The sequence below is a fragment of the Camelus dromedarius genome, chromosome 13 (genome assembly GCF_036321535.1).
Source record: "Camelus dromedarius isolate mCamDro1 chromosome 13, mCamDro1.pat, whole genome shotgun sequence".
Taxonomy (NCBI): domain Eukaryota; kingdom Metazoa; phylum Chordata; class Mammalia; order Artiodactyla; family Camelidae; genus Camelus; species Camelus dromedarius.
In genome coordinates this window covers 57,446,904-57,462,975 of record NC_087448.1, presented here as the reverse complement: position 1 = coordinate 57,462,975, position 16,072 = coordinate 57,446,904, and the positions used below count along the sequence as shown (strand labels likewise).

At 40.8% G+C, this 16,072-nt stretch overlaps 1 protein-coding gene across 4 annotated transcripts in view; it reads left to right on the top strand.

Annotated features, from left to right (window-relative positions):
- Positions 1-8,186: 8,186 nt before the first annotated feature.
- Positions 8,187-16,072, top strand: part of INTS6 (integrator complex subunit 6) — an 82,195-nt gene continuing 74,309 nt past the window's right edge. The window contains exons 1-3 of one of the 4 annotated variants that reach the window (XM_064493182.1): positions 8,187-8,797; positions 9,196-9,273; positions 10,092-10,241. In XM_064493182.1, the coding sequence (XP_064349252.1) occupies positions 8,687-8,797; positions 9,196-9,273; positions 10,092-10,241 (339 nt within the window). In that variant the 5' untranslated portion in view covers positions 8,187-8,686. Of the gene's footprint in view, positions 8,798-9,012; positions 9,032-9,195; positions 9,274-9,545; positions 9,642-10,091; positions 10,242-16,072 lie in introns of those variants that run through there. The other 3 variants (XM_064493183.1, XM_031465964.2, XM_031465966.2) reach the window with 3 other exon arrangements.

Sequence of the window (16,072 nt, the reverse complement as noted above, 5' to 3'; positions counted from 1 at the left end):
TGACCACTTACAGGAATGCTTGCTGAACCTCCTAGAGGTTGACCACCTGCCTGCTGGGATCTTCGCGCATTAAGAGCTCAGATGATCTGCTTGCTTGTCCATACCATCCCCAATTAACTGCTAAAGGGATTTCCCTGGAGCATTTAGCTTGGCCCTTAGTCTCACTGGTCGGCTGGGCCAACCATCCATTTCCCATAGTTCCCTCAGCACCCATTCTCTCCACCTCTGAATTTCCCTGTAATTGACATTGTCATTCAAGGTAGATTAAACATGTGCCATTTACTGCCATATTAGTCAGGGTTCTCCAGAGAAACAGAACAGAACCAACAGAAACAACACACACACACACACACACACACACACACACACACACACACACACACACACACACGGCACTGTGCTGGGCATGGTTCATATTTGTCTCAGAATTTCTGGTTTCAGAGAAGTCAGTGTCCCTTCTGTCACATCCTAATATTCCCACCTGTGCTCTTGACTCTGTCCTTTCCTGCTCCTAAAACCTGCCTCCTGCCCCCCAACCCCCGCCCCGCTCCGTACCTCTCGCATATATCTTCAGTTTCCCCCTGCTCTTTCTCTACCTAAAAACATGTTCCGGCTTTTCCTTTACTTTAAAATATTCTCTTTGGTCCTTTGAGCTACTATCCCATTCTCTTTTTTAGTGCAAAAAGGAGTTTATATACCCTGCCTTCAGTCATTCACTAAAATCCTTGGTGATTTAATTCACCTTATTTTCTCTTTGTATTCCTTATAAAAGTCGGCACTGGCTTCTCAAATCTAATAGCTTTTGTTTAGTCTTCACTTTGACTTTTTTGGGGGTAATTAGGTTTTTATTTATTTACTTATTTTATTTTAAAATTTTAGAACATTTAAAAAATTATTTTATTTTTCTGGGTTTTTTGGGGGGGTGAGGCAATTAGGTTTACTTATTTTTTTAAATGTAGGGACTGGGGATTGAACTCAGGACCTTGTGAACACTAAGCTCACACTCTACCACTGAGCCATACCCTCCCCCTAGTCTTCACTTTGATATGTCATTAACTTTTGAAAAAATATATTCTTTCGGAAATTCTCTTCTCTCTTTGCTTGAGCAAATTGAGTTCCCGGTTGTCCACCTTGTTCTCGGCTAATCTGGGGGGTTTCTCTTTCTTATCCTGTCCAATTAGGTACATGTTCCTCATAGCATTTTGAACTTCTTTGCTGGCACTGATCAAATTCCACTCCATGTGTTAGTTATTTCTATTGCACAGGGAAGCACCCAGCCCCACCACTTCTTATTCTTTTACCCTGCTTTTTCTCCAGAACACTTATCACTATCTTATATAATAGAATATTTACATATTTATTGTCTCTCTCTTCTTCTCCCCACATGGGCAGGGACTTGGGACTTTTTTCTCTCACATAACTTCAACATCCAGAGCAGTAGCTAGTGTTCATTCAAATAATAGTTGCTGAATTATTACAAACATGAATGTATCAGTGTATCATTAATTATGAAAGTAAAACATCTGGAAAGAAAATATTTAGTAATAAGAAAATAAGTCATGATACATCCGTGGGATGGACTATTATGCATATTAAAAGTCATATTTTAAAGATTATTTAATGCAAAATGTTCACATTATACTAGGTAGAAAAGGATAGAAAATACGTTAAAAGACTAATTTTATTTAAAATATAATGGAGGGGATATATACTAAAGTGTTATTAGTGGCTATGTCTGTGTGGTGAGATTAAAAGTGACTTTTGTTTTTCTGTTATTTTTGCATTTTGTAAATTTCTGACAAATTCTTTTCAGCAAAAAAAATTTAAAGATGGAAAATTGTAAAGCTTTGAAGAAAAATGCTTCCTTATTCAGTTGCTTTATTCTATTCTTTTCTAGTCTGTATGAATTTCTCACTTAAATGAGAGATACTATTTGCACTTATCTTTTGTCACTGGCTATATTCTGCTTAGTATTATGTATCTTTATTTCCTCTATCAGATCCTACAATTTCTGAAGTCAGAAATCATGTCTTATTTATAAATTTCAGAGCCTAGAATACCTGTCTCTACCTTTAATAACTGCTTGAAATAAAAAATTACTCAAAATGTTTTAATAGCCAGAAATAATACAGTGTTAGTTTGCTTAGAGGAACCATCAGATCACGTAATTTTCTTAAATTGATCTGATGTCCCTCATGATTGCCTTGAAAATGCTCAGGTTTAAAGCTATGTTAGCATGGTACTATGGTTGGGTTCAAGATGGCGACATATGAAGATCTTGAACTCATTTCTCATGGACAGAACAAGTCTACAGCTATATACAGAACAACTCCCTCTGGGGAAAAAAAACCCCTAAAAACTGGTAGACCAATTCCTTCTTCATACGAGGCAAATCCGAGGGAAACCACATTGAAGCAGGTAGAAAAGGCTGAGACACAATCTCACCGTAAACCCCACTCCTGGAGCAGTGACCCATAATCAGGAGGGAACTCAAAACCCAGAACTTCTCCTTGAGGAGTGAAGGGTTCACACCCCACACTGGGCATCCCCAGAATCTAAAACTGTACCTATCGACTTTAAGATAAATAAATCTCTCAAGAATATTTAATGAGTAATTGGTGTTCTGCCTATCAGGAAGAACCTACATGAGCAAAGAATACTTACTACTATTAATTAGAAGAATACTATTAGTAAGAATATGTCTTAAGTATCAGCAAAGAATTTTATTAATAATACTGTTATGAATAAGAACACTTATTAAGTATCAGGAAAGAATATTTACCAACAGATAACACTTTAAAATGTATTAGCATTTCAAACCACAAATGTTTTAGTAAACGTCAGTAAATAGATAAAAATCTGCCTTACCCTAGATACCTGCACAGCTCTGCCTCTCACTTCTTTCAGATTGGTACTCGTATGTCATTTTCTCAGTGATGTCTCCCCGTTCTCTAGATTTAAAACTGCAGCCCTCTGTAACACTGTTACCTTTTCGCTTAATTTTTTCTCCTTTGCATTTAAACATACTATGAACGTATCTTGTTTACTGCCTACCTCTCCCACTAGAATGTAAACTTCATAAGGACGGGCATTTTCCTCCCTGTTTTATTTATTGCTAAATTCCTAGCTCCTGCACATATTAGAGACTCAATAAATATGTTGAACAAGTGACTGAGTAAACACCATTGGTTCTATCAGAATTTATAGTTACCAGTAGTTTGAAATCCACTTTACATGACACAAGATAGATTTAATCTCACAATATCATGCTTCTGCCTGCATTTACCCAGTTCACCAAGTCCTATCAATTCTATCAACTCCATATCTTTTACAACACCCCTCCTTACCTTACCATCCCTGTTGCCACATCTACAGTGATTCCAATCTGCTCCCTGGATTAAGGCAGAAATTGCTTAATTGGTCTCCTGCCCACTGTTTTCCCTGCTAATCCATCTTCCCAAATGTTACAGAAATTATCTTTCTAAAATGAGAATCTGACTGTATTACTCTCTTATTCCAAAACTTTGTTGCTATCACCCAAAGATAAAATTCAAAATTTCTTAGTTGGGCACATGAAACCCTTCATGATGTGGTCCAGTCTTAATTCCTGCCACTCTTCCACACACACTTCCATAGATTTCTTTCTGCTCACACACAATAGGTGTGTTATTAATAGTAATTTAAATAATTGCTGTAATGTTCATGCTCCTTTGATAGAGAAACTGTTCCACTGAGACTCGTCTCATTTTGGATGTCCATTTTCAGTACTGATCTTCAATCGCCTAAGACTTCAACTATTACTGTGAAATACTTCTCGTTGGAAAAGTATAATTTCTTGTTAAAAGCAGTCCCTGGTAGCATTTTTTTCCCCTGAGGACTGATACCATATAATTATATAATTGATGTTATATAACATTATAAATTAGGATGACCAAAATTAAATTCCTTATATATGAACTATCCAAATACTTTCTGCTGCATAATTTCTCATCTACTTTTTTATGCTTATTACTTCATGCTTTCTTGATGTTCTCTCAACATCACTGACTATTGTGACCTCAAAGAGTAAAGCAGAGAGCTGAGGAAATGAATGGTAAAACAGCCAAAGGAAACTCTGTTAGGTTATATATGAGGAACACTAAGTTCATTTGATTATTCTGTTCAGATGGCACATCCAGATACCACAAGCCAAGCCATTGGCACATAATTATTTTTAAAGCCGTGTTACCCTGTTTAATTGGTTTAAAATAATTTAAAAGCGCTCTGGTTGGTTCCTACAAATGAATATAATTCATCAGTTCTTAATTCTGTTAGAATAGCTCCATTTCAACAATTTAGGCTATTGTTTAAGCCAGAGTCACCATTCTTTTTGAGGGTTTTGTATAATTTATTCATTCCCTTTTAAATCAGAGCCATAGCATTTGGGCAGCATTCCTTGAAAAATAGAAGCAAAGAGCAAGTTTTCTCCCACATACCTCTTCTGACCAATGTCCTCCCAGAAAAATCTTCCCTAATCCCCTAGACTGCAACAGAACAGGGCTTAGCACACACTGCTCCAACTAGTTTTCCCTCTAGCATTGCAAGAGCTCACTGTTTCTTCAGTTCAGTCTGATGAAATAGTTGGCTTGCATTTGGGGGCCATGTTTTAGAAAAATAAGCCTGCATATGACCAGAATCTTTCTGGACTCACATTCGAGAATCACACAGACTGAGTGAAGAAGGGCTTCGTATTTCCCATCTCATGCTTACTGCAAGGCCTAAGCTCACTGAGGGGAACGGTAGGGGTCTCTGGCATTATTTAGTTTTCTCTTTTTACTTTTTGTCAAATATAGTTGAATTCAAGCAATTTAAATAAACATATGATAAAATTCCACCGTTATCTATATTGATGTCACATCTATAGTTTTTTTTCCTTTAGTTTGCAGATTTTAGGAGTTCTTTTAAGAAATGTAGTAACTCTAAAAGTATGTAAATTTTCAGTTATTTACTGAGTATTACTAGATGCTAGACACATATCTTATTCTTATATTTTAAGCATATAGTTCTTAATCAGCATTATTTAAGATTCACCTGAACAGCTTTTTAAAAAATGAGATGTCGAGGGCCCATCTCAATTCTACAGTATCATTTTCCTCTGGGTATGGGGATTTGGTACATTAATTATTATTTTTAAGCTCTATTGATAATGTTGATGTGTGTCTCCTGGCCCAGAACCACTGCTTTAAGCCATCATCAACTAATAATTTAATTGTCAACCAGAGTCACTAAGAATAAACTTGGCCTATTTCACAATTTTGTCTAGGGACCACTCATCAATGCTTCCTGGTTTCTGATTGCCTCCTGATTTGCTGCCTATGTATGTCCTGATTTCCTTCCTTCCTTCCTGTGTTGGGGCCTTCCAGCACTTCTGTGCTTCTGAACTGGAAACTTGCCCTTTGATCTCAGGTGCTACCACAAGCAAAGGTTCTGGTTATATGCTCCAGGTTAGCTCCTTGGACTTGGCTCTCCTGATCTCTGCATCTAATCCTGGCTCTAACACGTGCCTTCACTTATGACCCAAGTTCAACAATCTGCCAACTCCATGGAGTCAGGGAAGAAAGAGCATGATGGCTCAACTGGAAATGATTTCAAGTAACTGCAATAGGTAAGCTCATTATGAATGTACGCTCATCTGCTTTACTTGCCTAGTTTGAGTCTCTTCAAACACTGCTTTGTACCCACCGTCCCAACTAAAAGCTCTAATTTATACAGAAAACAATTCTTAGCCTGGAATAAAGGCCCTCTACCATCCAGGCATGAACTACCTTTCCAGATCTTACACTATTCTTTGAATACCTGATGATCCAGCCTAGCTGAACTTGATTGTTCCCCAGGAAGCCATTGGCAATGCTGTGCTAACTTCCTTTCTTCACTACATTTTCAGTGTCTAGAAGGATTTTTCACCAGAGGCTTCCTTTCCTTTAATCATATATTCAAATCCTACCAATCTTTTAAAGCAGTGTTTCTCAAACCTGAGCAATGTAAAAGAGAATCTTTTGACTCTAGTGAATACACTTTTTTTTAACATTTTTTATTGATTTATAATCATTTTACAATGTTGGCGAATACATTTTTTGACAGGCAGGGGTCCACAGACCACAGTTTGAAAAGCACTGATAGAGAAAACTGAAGACCAATTCTATGAAAATCTTTCAGTTGCAAATTGTCACTCTGAAAGAAAATTTGTCTTTATAACTAATAAAAGAATGTGTATATTGTTATTAAAATGAAAACAAAAATTTTAAGGTATCAAATAATTCTAATTCTTATCTCCAGGTTTAAGATATCAGTTTGAGAAGCACTGCTTTAAGGCACTGCTTAAACATACTGACCGTGGAAAATGTTCTTTCATTATCCCAGGGAAATAAAATTTTCTCTTTTCTGAATTATTTAGTATCTAATCACTTTCTGCCCTGAAGTAGCTAATAATATGCAGGCAATATTCTTCTAGAAAAACCATAAGCTCTTTGAAGGCAGGGACAGTATTTCAGTCATTTTTAAGCCACTGGTCCTCAGCAAGTATTGAATATAAGATCTCTAGTCCATCTTATTTTGTAGTTCAAAGCCCTTAAAAATATTTCACTCTTCTATGATACATACTCACAGAATAGCATATTACTGAGATAGCTCCTCTACAAATTACAAAAACTCAGAGGTTCTATTAACTATTAGGAAAAGTCCAAGATATAAAAATTAAAATTTTCAAAAGTGCCACAAAATATATCTGTTCTATGTCAATGGTAACAGGAACAATTTCTTTGAGTGATCAGCAGGCAAATAATTAAGAATTGCAGCATAAGCAATAAAAAAAAAATCGAAATGCAAGGCTAGTAGGAAAGGCCCTATGAATGTCTACATGAGTTGTATGTTCCTAATTCAGTTTGTATTTTAGCCAATGTCAGGTTTTCAACTAGTGTATCTGAGGAAACTATTTTCCTCGGACATTTCAGAGAGGATTCATTATGTCATCAGGCACGAAGGCGGGCTGGTTGCCGAGAACGTCTTCCCTCATGCAGTATTTGGATAGAGCCTGAGACTGCATACATCGTGAAAGGAAGGAGCACTGGCAGGGTTATGGGGAACCCATTCTATGTGTCACCTGGGCAAGCTGAAATCAGTTTGATCATCTGAACATAAAAGTACTGGATTATGGTTTACCAAGGTCTCTTTTAGCTCTGAAATGGATATTCAGTGGCCCTAAGTAAACATGGCTTGAGAGAGGTTATTTCTTTGAGCAGGACGGGTTATTTTCCCCCGAGTATAAAAAGGGCAACAAACTGTTTATCGATACTTGAGCCTTCCCCACTGCCTTTTGGGGACTGAATTAGGGAAAAAAGGGCTTGTTCCCTTTTTGGTGAGTCCTCTAACGAGAGGGCTCCCGGCCAGGTCCAGCCCTCACCCTCGGTCGCTGCCCAAGGCCCAGCGGGAGCGGTGTGACTCGCGGGGGAGATTAGTCCCTGGTCATAAACAACCTCTCACTTCCCCTCCCCCGCCCCGGGCCCGCCCGCGCTGGGGCCGGCCCTCCGAGGGCCAAGGAACCTCCTCCGACGACCGCGGGCCCCGAGCTCTCCTCCGGAGGGCGACCGCGGGCCTGCCACCGTCTCCTAACCCGGCGTTTGATCATTTTACTCATGCCTTCCTCACTCGCCCACCGGGGAAGCGGTTCGCTACAGCGACCTCGGAAAGGGAGATGAGGCCAGCCTCCACTTCCCTTCCCCCGACCCCTATCACCTCCAACAGCCAAGGCGAGGCCGCCGGCCCTGACGCGCAGACTCACAGCCGCGGCCGCCCGGCGCGCGCCGACGCAGCCCCCACCCCCACCCCGCGGTCCTTCCGCGGTCCGTCCCCGCCCCTTCCCGGAGCCCGCCTCCGCGTCAGCCGGCCCGCCTGCTCGCCCCTCGAGCTCGCTCTCGCGCGCACCCGACGCCCCGCCTCCGCGCGTGCTCCGTAACTGTTTCTGGAGCCGGCCTCCTAGCTTCCCCCGCCCCTGAGCTGTTTGAATATGCTAATAAGAGGCCAGGGACTAGCCAATAGCATAGCGGGGCGGTGCATCACGTGGCTCGAGGACGTGTCAGAGGGCGGAGCCTCTGCAGCCCCTGCCCGAGTTAAAACCGGAGTGTGAGAGAGAAAAGCGCTTCAGTAGCGAGAGGGGCTGAGAAAGTGGTGACACCGCCGGGGTGCGGAGGGAGTCCCTGAAACTTCTCCCAACAGCCCCAGGGCCAATCTCCCCTCAGCCCACTCCCCTCTTCGCCAGCTCCCAGGTCCCCACTCCCTGCACCGGGGGTGGGGTAGGGAGCCAGGCCCGTCTCCCGCTGGGACACACACAGGGGCCGGGAGCGGGGACGGGACCCCCGAGGCGGGGGGGACGGACCGACAGACAGACGGCCGGGCGCCCGCCCCAGAGGGCAGGCAGGCAGGAGGAGGCGGAGGCGGGGGTACGACGGGGAGGACTGGGTCTGGGGAGTTTCCTCTCAACTATCGGGGGAGAAACTCCCCGAGCCGGAGGAAAGACCCAGACGGTGTTTTCCTCCCGGGGGCCGCGCTCCCCCGCCCCGCGTAGCGGCGGTCGCCGCTGCCGCCACCGGCGCCTCCACCTCTACCATCTCTTTCTCCACCACCTCGGGCCCCGGTGTCCCCGGCCAGCACTATGCCCATCTTACTGTTCCTGATAGACACGTCTGCCTCTATGAACCAGCGCAGCCATCTGGGCACCACCTACCTGGACACGGCCAAAGGCGCGGTAGAGACCTTCATGAAGGTACCGACTGATCGAGCCCGGGCGGCGACCCCGGCCCGGCAGCCCGCGGGTGGCAGGGGTGGGGGGAGGACGGCCGGGGGCGGCGAGGCGGAGGTGTCGGGGACCTGACTGCGGGAGCTGCCGGGCTCGGGGACCCCCTCCCCCACCGCGCGGGCGGGCGGGCGGGCGGGCGCTGCGAGCCGGGCTCGGCCCGGGCCCGGGCTCCGGCCCCGGGCGGTGTGTGGTAGCCGATCTGTATGTGTGTAGAGGGGGCGGCGTGGAGGGGTGGCCGCGGCGTGTACGGTACTGTGGGGGGCGGAGGAGCAGCTGGACGCCCCTTCTTCGCCCGGTAACCTCGCTTCTGTGCTTCTCTCTCGCCCGCCCTGTTCCTCCTCCCGTCCCCCACCCGCTCTCCGCAGCTCCGTGCCCGGGACCCTGCGAGCAGAGGAGACAGGTATATGCTGGTCACTTTCGAAGAGCCGCCCTATGCTATCAAGGTAACAGCCCTCGCCCTCCCCCTTCCCTTCCCTAGCCTGTTCCTTCCTCTCTCGCCCTCCCCGCCCCCCCATTCACCCTTCATTATGCTCCCCTCCCCCACCCGCTGTGCTCCAGGCGCTGAGGTCTTTTCCCCTGCGGGCTCCCACCCCCTCCCCCGCTCCGGAGCGTCCTGGCGCGGCGCGGAGTCGCCGGGCCACCGCCGTCCCCTCCCCAGCCCGGCCCGGCGGCGGCGGCGGCGGCGGCGGCGGCGCTGCGATCAACATGGCCGACATTTCCCCTCCGCGGCGTGAGCGGCAGCAATGAACTGTGGGGGATATTTATTCAAGTTAGCCCGAGTGACAGCCGGGCCCGGCAGCGCCGAGCCCGGGTTTGCATTAAAGGGGAATCGGCCCGAGGCTGGGGCGGGCCAGCGGGCCGGGGGGGGGGCGGGGGGCTGTGGGGTGGGTCTCCGGATTCTCCCCGAGTGGGCCGCGGGCGGGTAGGATGAGCTCTGGGTTAACTTCAGAAGTCCCGCTCACTTCTGCTTTCCACCAGTACCTTTGCATCCCCGAATTTTGGGTATTAGATTGGGGAGCACATTTCCCCTGGGAAGTTAAAGTCTTAAGGCTGGTAACTACCGAAAGCTGTAGAGCCAGCAGGTTTATTCTTGGCCACCTTTGGAGGAGAGTTTCCTCAGCAGTGATACGTTATTGACACGTAAACCAAAAGCATACTGTAAAGTGAAACAGCTACTTGGTGAACGGCAGATTGTAACGGCTGTCCGTGTATACATGGCTTTAAAATATGGGGAAAAAATTATTTACGTTTTTCGTTTCAGGCCGGATGGAAGGAAAACCATGCAACGTTTATGAATGAACTGAAAAACCTTCAGGCTGAAGGACTTACGACTCTTGGCCAATCCCTAAGGACAGCTTTTGATTTATTAAATTTAAATAGATTAGTAACTGGCATAGACAACTATGGGCAGGTAGGTTGAATATTAAGGTGGAAAACAGTTGATTATTTCTTTTTGTGGAAAAACACAGCCCAGTCCAAAAACTACATAACATGAAATACAAGTATAAAACATGTCGGTTTAAACTACAATATGCACATAATTCAAAAGTGAAATTCTGACCACATTGTATATGGTTTTATAGCCCTCATTTTTTTTTAAATCTTCCCTTAAAGTGTGTTTCTATTCAGAATTCGAGTCTGAATTCTTTGCTGTAAAGTTGATACGAGTTTGGTTTTAACCTCTTGAATTCATTCAGGAAATAAAAGGGAAAACATCCTGTCTCCCCACACTCAGTTTCTCTGACAGTCTGTCTACCCACAGGCAGTTGTGCAACTATAGCAATGACTTACAGACACTAGTTGTTGATAAGTGGTGTTAAAATGTTAGAGAAAATTATTCTAATTGTCGTATCAGGGTTTAACTTAACCATATTTTATAACTCTGAGAGGTAAGAAGGTTTTCATTGGTGTGCAGTAACTGGCTGAGTACATTAAGATTTCTCAGCTTTTGAAGTGTGTGCAATAAGCCACTATGCAAGAATTCTGAAGCCATTCTTGAATTAAGTGGCAGGTCCAGAGTGGTTTTCTTTCTTGTTTTTAAGCTCCTAACCCTTGGAAAAGAGGCTGTTTGAAAATATGAAAGAACCCTTCCTACCTCCCTAAACTCCTCCAGTTCCTCTATTGCACTTGCTATTAATTGTATGAAGATGAGACAAGAGCTTTAAGTCACACGATAGATCACTATGGGATAATGCAAGGTGGTCCATTTTAATACTTTACGAGATTGCTGACCTGGAAAATAAAAGATTCTGAAGAATGTGTAATGTAACACATAACAAAAGAATATTAAACCCAAGAAATCAGTTTTTATGTTGTAGTGCAAAGCACTATTACCACAATGATACTTCTAGGTATACACTATTCTTTCCCCAAATTCCATGAGCCACAGTGTTCATGACTTTTACAAATTTCAGGGAACTTCTGCCCACAACTATAATTTTTGGTTTCTTTATATAAAAAGAAGTCGAAATGTTCCTTTGTTTTCGAAATGTTTACGCTTTACTTCTTAGGGATAACTATTCAGCATCTAAATGTCTTTGGAAATGGTTGAATATAGTCTTGTAGCATTTAGAGTATACATTGCAACTCAGAGTCACTTTTGTTTCTATTTTTACAGAATTGTACTTCCACTGTTTAAGTAGTAAATGTGTATTTTCTTACCACATTGATCTTTTTATGTTTCACCTCTCTGTGCTGCTTAATTTTTTAACTCTTAGTAATTTAGGCAGGTTTGCCATGAACCTTTCAGTTTGTTTCTTTAAAATAATGGTTTATTTCCCTTGCATATTCTTTTGTTACCTGTAGTGCTATGCAGTCTTATTGCTTAAGGTTTTGATCTAAACTTTGAGTTCAAAGACAGATAAGAAACTTGCCATTATTCAGTTATCTTTATTTCCTTATTATTGGATATACTTACCCTTATGATTGTCAGGTTGTCAGTGTATAGCAGAATTGTTAATTTTGTTTTTCTGCATCACATTTTATAAGTGGGAAAGGCATTTAGACACATTTACCTTCTACTTCCTGTTAAAAATATTTCTTAAGGTGCTTCCTTAGAAAAACTGTTTGTATGTCTGGACAGGCTGAGGACATTTGTAATTTAAACCTGTATTTTCTTTTTCCCAGTTGCCATCTTCCATCAGAGAACACTTAAGTTCTTGTCTATAGAGCTCACAAAAAGTTTGAGGTTGAAAGTGGTCCTGCTGTGCTCTTATCACTTTGACCAAGAGAAGAGCCTGGAGATTAGACTGTTTTTGTCTGTTAGGATTTATTAATTCAACAAGAGGGAAGGATAATGCTTCTCAGTTATTTTGATGAATAAGCAAAGACAGTAGGAGTAATATTCATGTCCTGAATTGGCACATAAAAATGACACTAGCATTAAAATAATTTAAGGAGCCACAGTTTTCCAAATGAAAATGACAATGACTGAATAAAGTGCTTAATTAGAAGAGAACGTATTTCCAGAAGATATTTTTTATCATAAGACTTTTTCTTGCTGACTTAAATAGGTATTTTCTGTTCAAGAGATAAATTATCAGGAATTTTGGATGTCTCAAATATTTAATACTTAATACAGTTCATGTATTTCCTTTGTAAGGGTATCTGCCTGTTTTCTGTGGAATACTTTTATTCTGTAACCTCGGTGTTTGTACATAAATACTTTCCCTTTCAAGCTCTTCACTAGGATCTGTGGCGCCCACAGTACTAAATACTTGTATATAATCTCAGCAGTTCAAGGAAATGAGAAAAGGTGAACCAGCTCTGGAAGACAGAGCATATTGATTTTATAAAACATCTAAAAACCTTTATGTGGGTTCTGAATAATGTTTCTCAAACACTTAAATGTGAGTTATATATATGTATTTATATATTTATATATATACCTCCACATGTGTTCCCCCACAGAAATACGGAAAATACTTGATTTCCCATAACCAATTCCAAGAGTATTTTTAATATATATTGCATAAATTTAGTTAGAATACCTACAAATAAAACATCTTTGAGATACTAGTTAGGATACTAGCAGAATTTGCAGGATATCAGTAAGGTTAAAGTAGCTGAGAAGAAAATGATTCTTGGTGAATGTTTTCCTCAAGCACTTTGAATATCAGCACTAAAAAATTCCTTGCATATAGGAGTCCTTTTAAATATTTAATTTTGATAATCAGTACCATTTGCTGATACCACTACAATGTGGAACAGTAGAACAATGTGTATCCAATTTTTCTTAATTATAGTTAACACCTTACTAAATTGCTTATCATTCTAGCTAAATTTGATAGATTTTTTTTTCACATGTGTTCACCAGAGTTTCAAATAATGCTGATCTTTTGAGAGCCGCTGAAAATCTGAACCTGCCTTAATATCTAAAGTTTGGACATAGGTAGTTTTAGAGGTCTGATATGTTTGATATGTAGATCAGTTTATTTTTCATACTTTTCCAAGTTCTGTTTTCTGCCAGTGTTTTCAAATTGTTATTTTTTTGAAGTTAGGTTCCAGTTAGGTTTAGCCACTAAATATTATACTAGCCTGCAGTACATTTTTGTCACTGGACTGATTCCATATTTCTACTACTCAATATACTAGTACTGATTTGACTGCTCCAGGACTTAGAAGGGTACCTGACCTACTACTCGGTGCCCCTAGTGAAGATGGTCCTTGACTAGTGACATAAAAGAAGGTAAAACATGTGTTTAATTTTTTGAGGATTTTTAATTCCAAGTGTTTATTACCTCTTTGAAAAATGATGGCTTTTAGACAAGATAAAATTGGATGAATCTTAGAATAATTTTAGCCAATTTTATTTTTCAGCTTAAAGAGCTATTTGTGAACTTAGCAGATAATTCAGGTAGAGTTCTAATAATACTACTTTTTTCCCTTTACCTAAGTGGTACCCATTTAGCAGTTCCCTTCACCCAAGCAGGTAGTATATAATATGGGCTTTTCTTTTACTGTTGGTAGGTGAAGTAATAAAAACTTGATCCCCATCTGGGTTTTTGGTTTCCCTTAGACGATCAACAAATGTATAAACAATAGTTTGGTGTTTATTGCTCTATAGGTATCTTTTCAAAAGAAAGATTATTATACTTGAACATCCTGTGCTGACTGTGAACTGAAAACAATGATGAATGGTATTTTGTAAATATTTTAAGTCTCTGACCTTTTTTTAAAATTTTTAAATTGTGGTTAAAAACAGCATCAAATTTACCATCCTAATCATTTTTAAATGTACAGTTCAGTGGTGGTAGTATATTCACACTGTTGTGCAGTTAATCTCCAGAACATTTTCATCTTTCAAAACTGAAACTCTATTCCTGTGAACGCATAACTGCCCATTTCCCCCTCTCCCCAGCCCAGGCAATGAAAGAATAGCATCATTCTACTTTCTGTTTCTATGAATTTGACTAATCTAGAGATACTTCCTATAAATGGACTCATACAGTATTTATCTTTTTGTGACTGGCTTATTTCACTTAGCCTAACGTCCTCAAGGTTCATATAAGTTGTAGCATGTGTCAGGATTTCTTTTCGTTTTATGACTGAATAATACTCTGTTGTATATGTACACCACATTTTACTGAACCCTTTATCTGTTGATGGACACTTGGGTTCCTTCCACCTCTTGGCTTTCATGAATAATGCTGCTATGAACATGGTGTGTAAATATCTCTGAGGTTCTTTTGTTTTTTTGGATACATATTCTGAAGTGAAATTGTTAGATCATACGGTAATTCTATTTAAACATTTTTAGGGAACTGCCATATTGTTCTCCATAAAGGTTGCACTGTTTTTTATTTCCACTAGTAGTGCACAAGAACTTTAATTTTTCCACACCCTTAATAACACTATTTTCCTTTTTTCTAATATTAGCCATCCTAATGAGTTTGAAGTATATCTCATTGGTTTATTTACATTTACCTGATTATTATTTATATTGAACATCTCTTCATACCCTGGATGGGCATTTGTATATTGGGTTTGGAGAAAGGTCTGTTCAAGTCCTTTGCATATTTTAAAATTTTTGTTGTTGTTGGTAGGAGTTCTTTAAATATTTTGGATAGTGACTAACTGCTTATCAGATGTGTGATTTGCAGGTATTTTCTTCCATGGGTTGCCTTTTTACTCTGTTGATTGTCGTATTTACAGAAGTCTTCATTTTTGATGTACTCCAGTTTAATTTTTTCTTTTGTTGCTTGGCTTTTGATGTTGTATCTAAGAAATCATTGTCAAATCCAATGTTATTGACACTTTCTCCATATATTTTCTTTTGGTTGGGAGTTTTAGTTTTAGATCTTACATGTAAGTCTTTAATCCATTTTGAGTTAGTTTAGTATATGGTGTGGAGCACCATCTGTGGGTCCAGTTTCATTCTCTTGCATGTGGGTATCCAGTATTCAGGCACCATTTGTTGAAGAGACTGTCCTTTCCCCTTTGAATGGTCTTGGCAAGTCCCTGAACTTTAAGCCTCCTAAAACTATTTTCAATAATTATTATTGATGGATAAGGGACTCTACAACAAACTTGCTTAAATTTTTTTCTCCATCTTTAATTGTGTAAAAGAAGAGCAATGGCCAGGAATGTGAAAATTGGATCTGAGTCCTGGCCTTAACATTGAATTACTACGAAATGCTGGGCAGTCGCTTTACCACCTTGGGCTTCTGCTTCTTCATATTCCAAATTGCCAGTAATGAAACCATTTATACTCTCATTATAGAATCAATGAGAGGTTGGAATGGGATGGTATATTAAAAGGTACTTTAAAAATTATGAAGTGTTCAGTGGACATAAAACATACTACTTTTTCCCTCAGTAGATTATGTGTCTCTGTTTTCTATAATCTTTCGGCTTTGAATTTGAAATTACAGTGATAAAAATCTATTGATATTTAAAGCTGATTTTTATTACATGCTTTGAAATCTATTAGTAGCATATTAAGTATATACATATATATTGGGGGGGACTTTCTTTGTATTGCTTCCTTGGGAAGCAGTGTGAAAAGTAAATATAACTTGATCAAAGTTGTCTTAATGTCAGTTGATAAGGTTGGGATAAAGTACATGGATGGTGTTTTAAAAAAACAATATTGAATGAAAACTAGATGAATATAGTTCAGCAGGTAAGTCAGAAAGTCACCTTTTTTTGTAGGAATACAAGTTAGAAAAGGAACCCTTACAAGACAAAAGCGCATGTTCCAGGATTTTTTCAAATAGGGAGCTCCCCCTAGTGCGTTTAAGA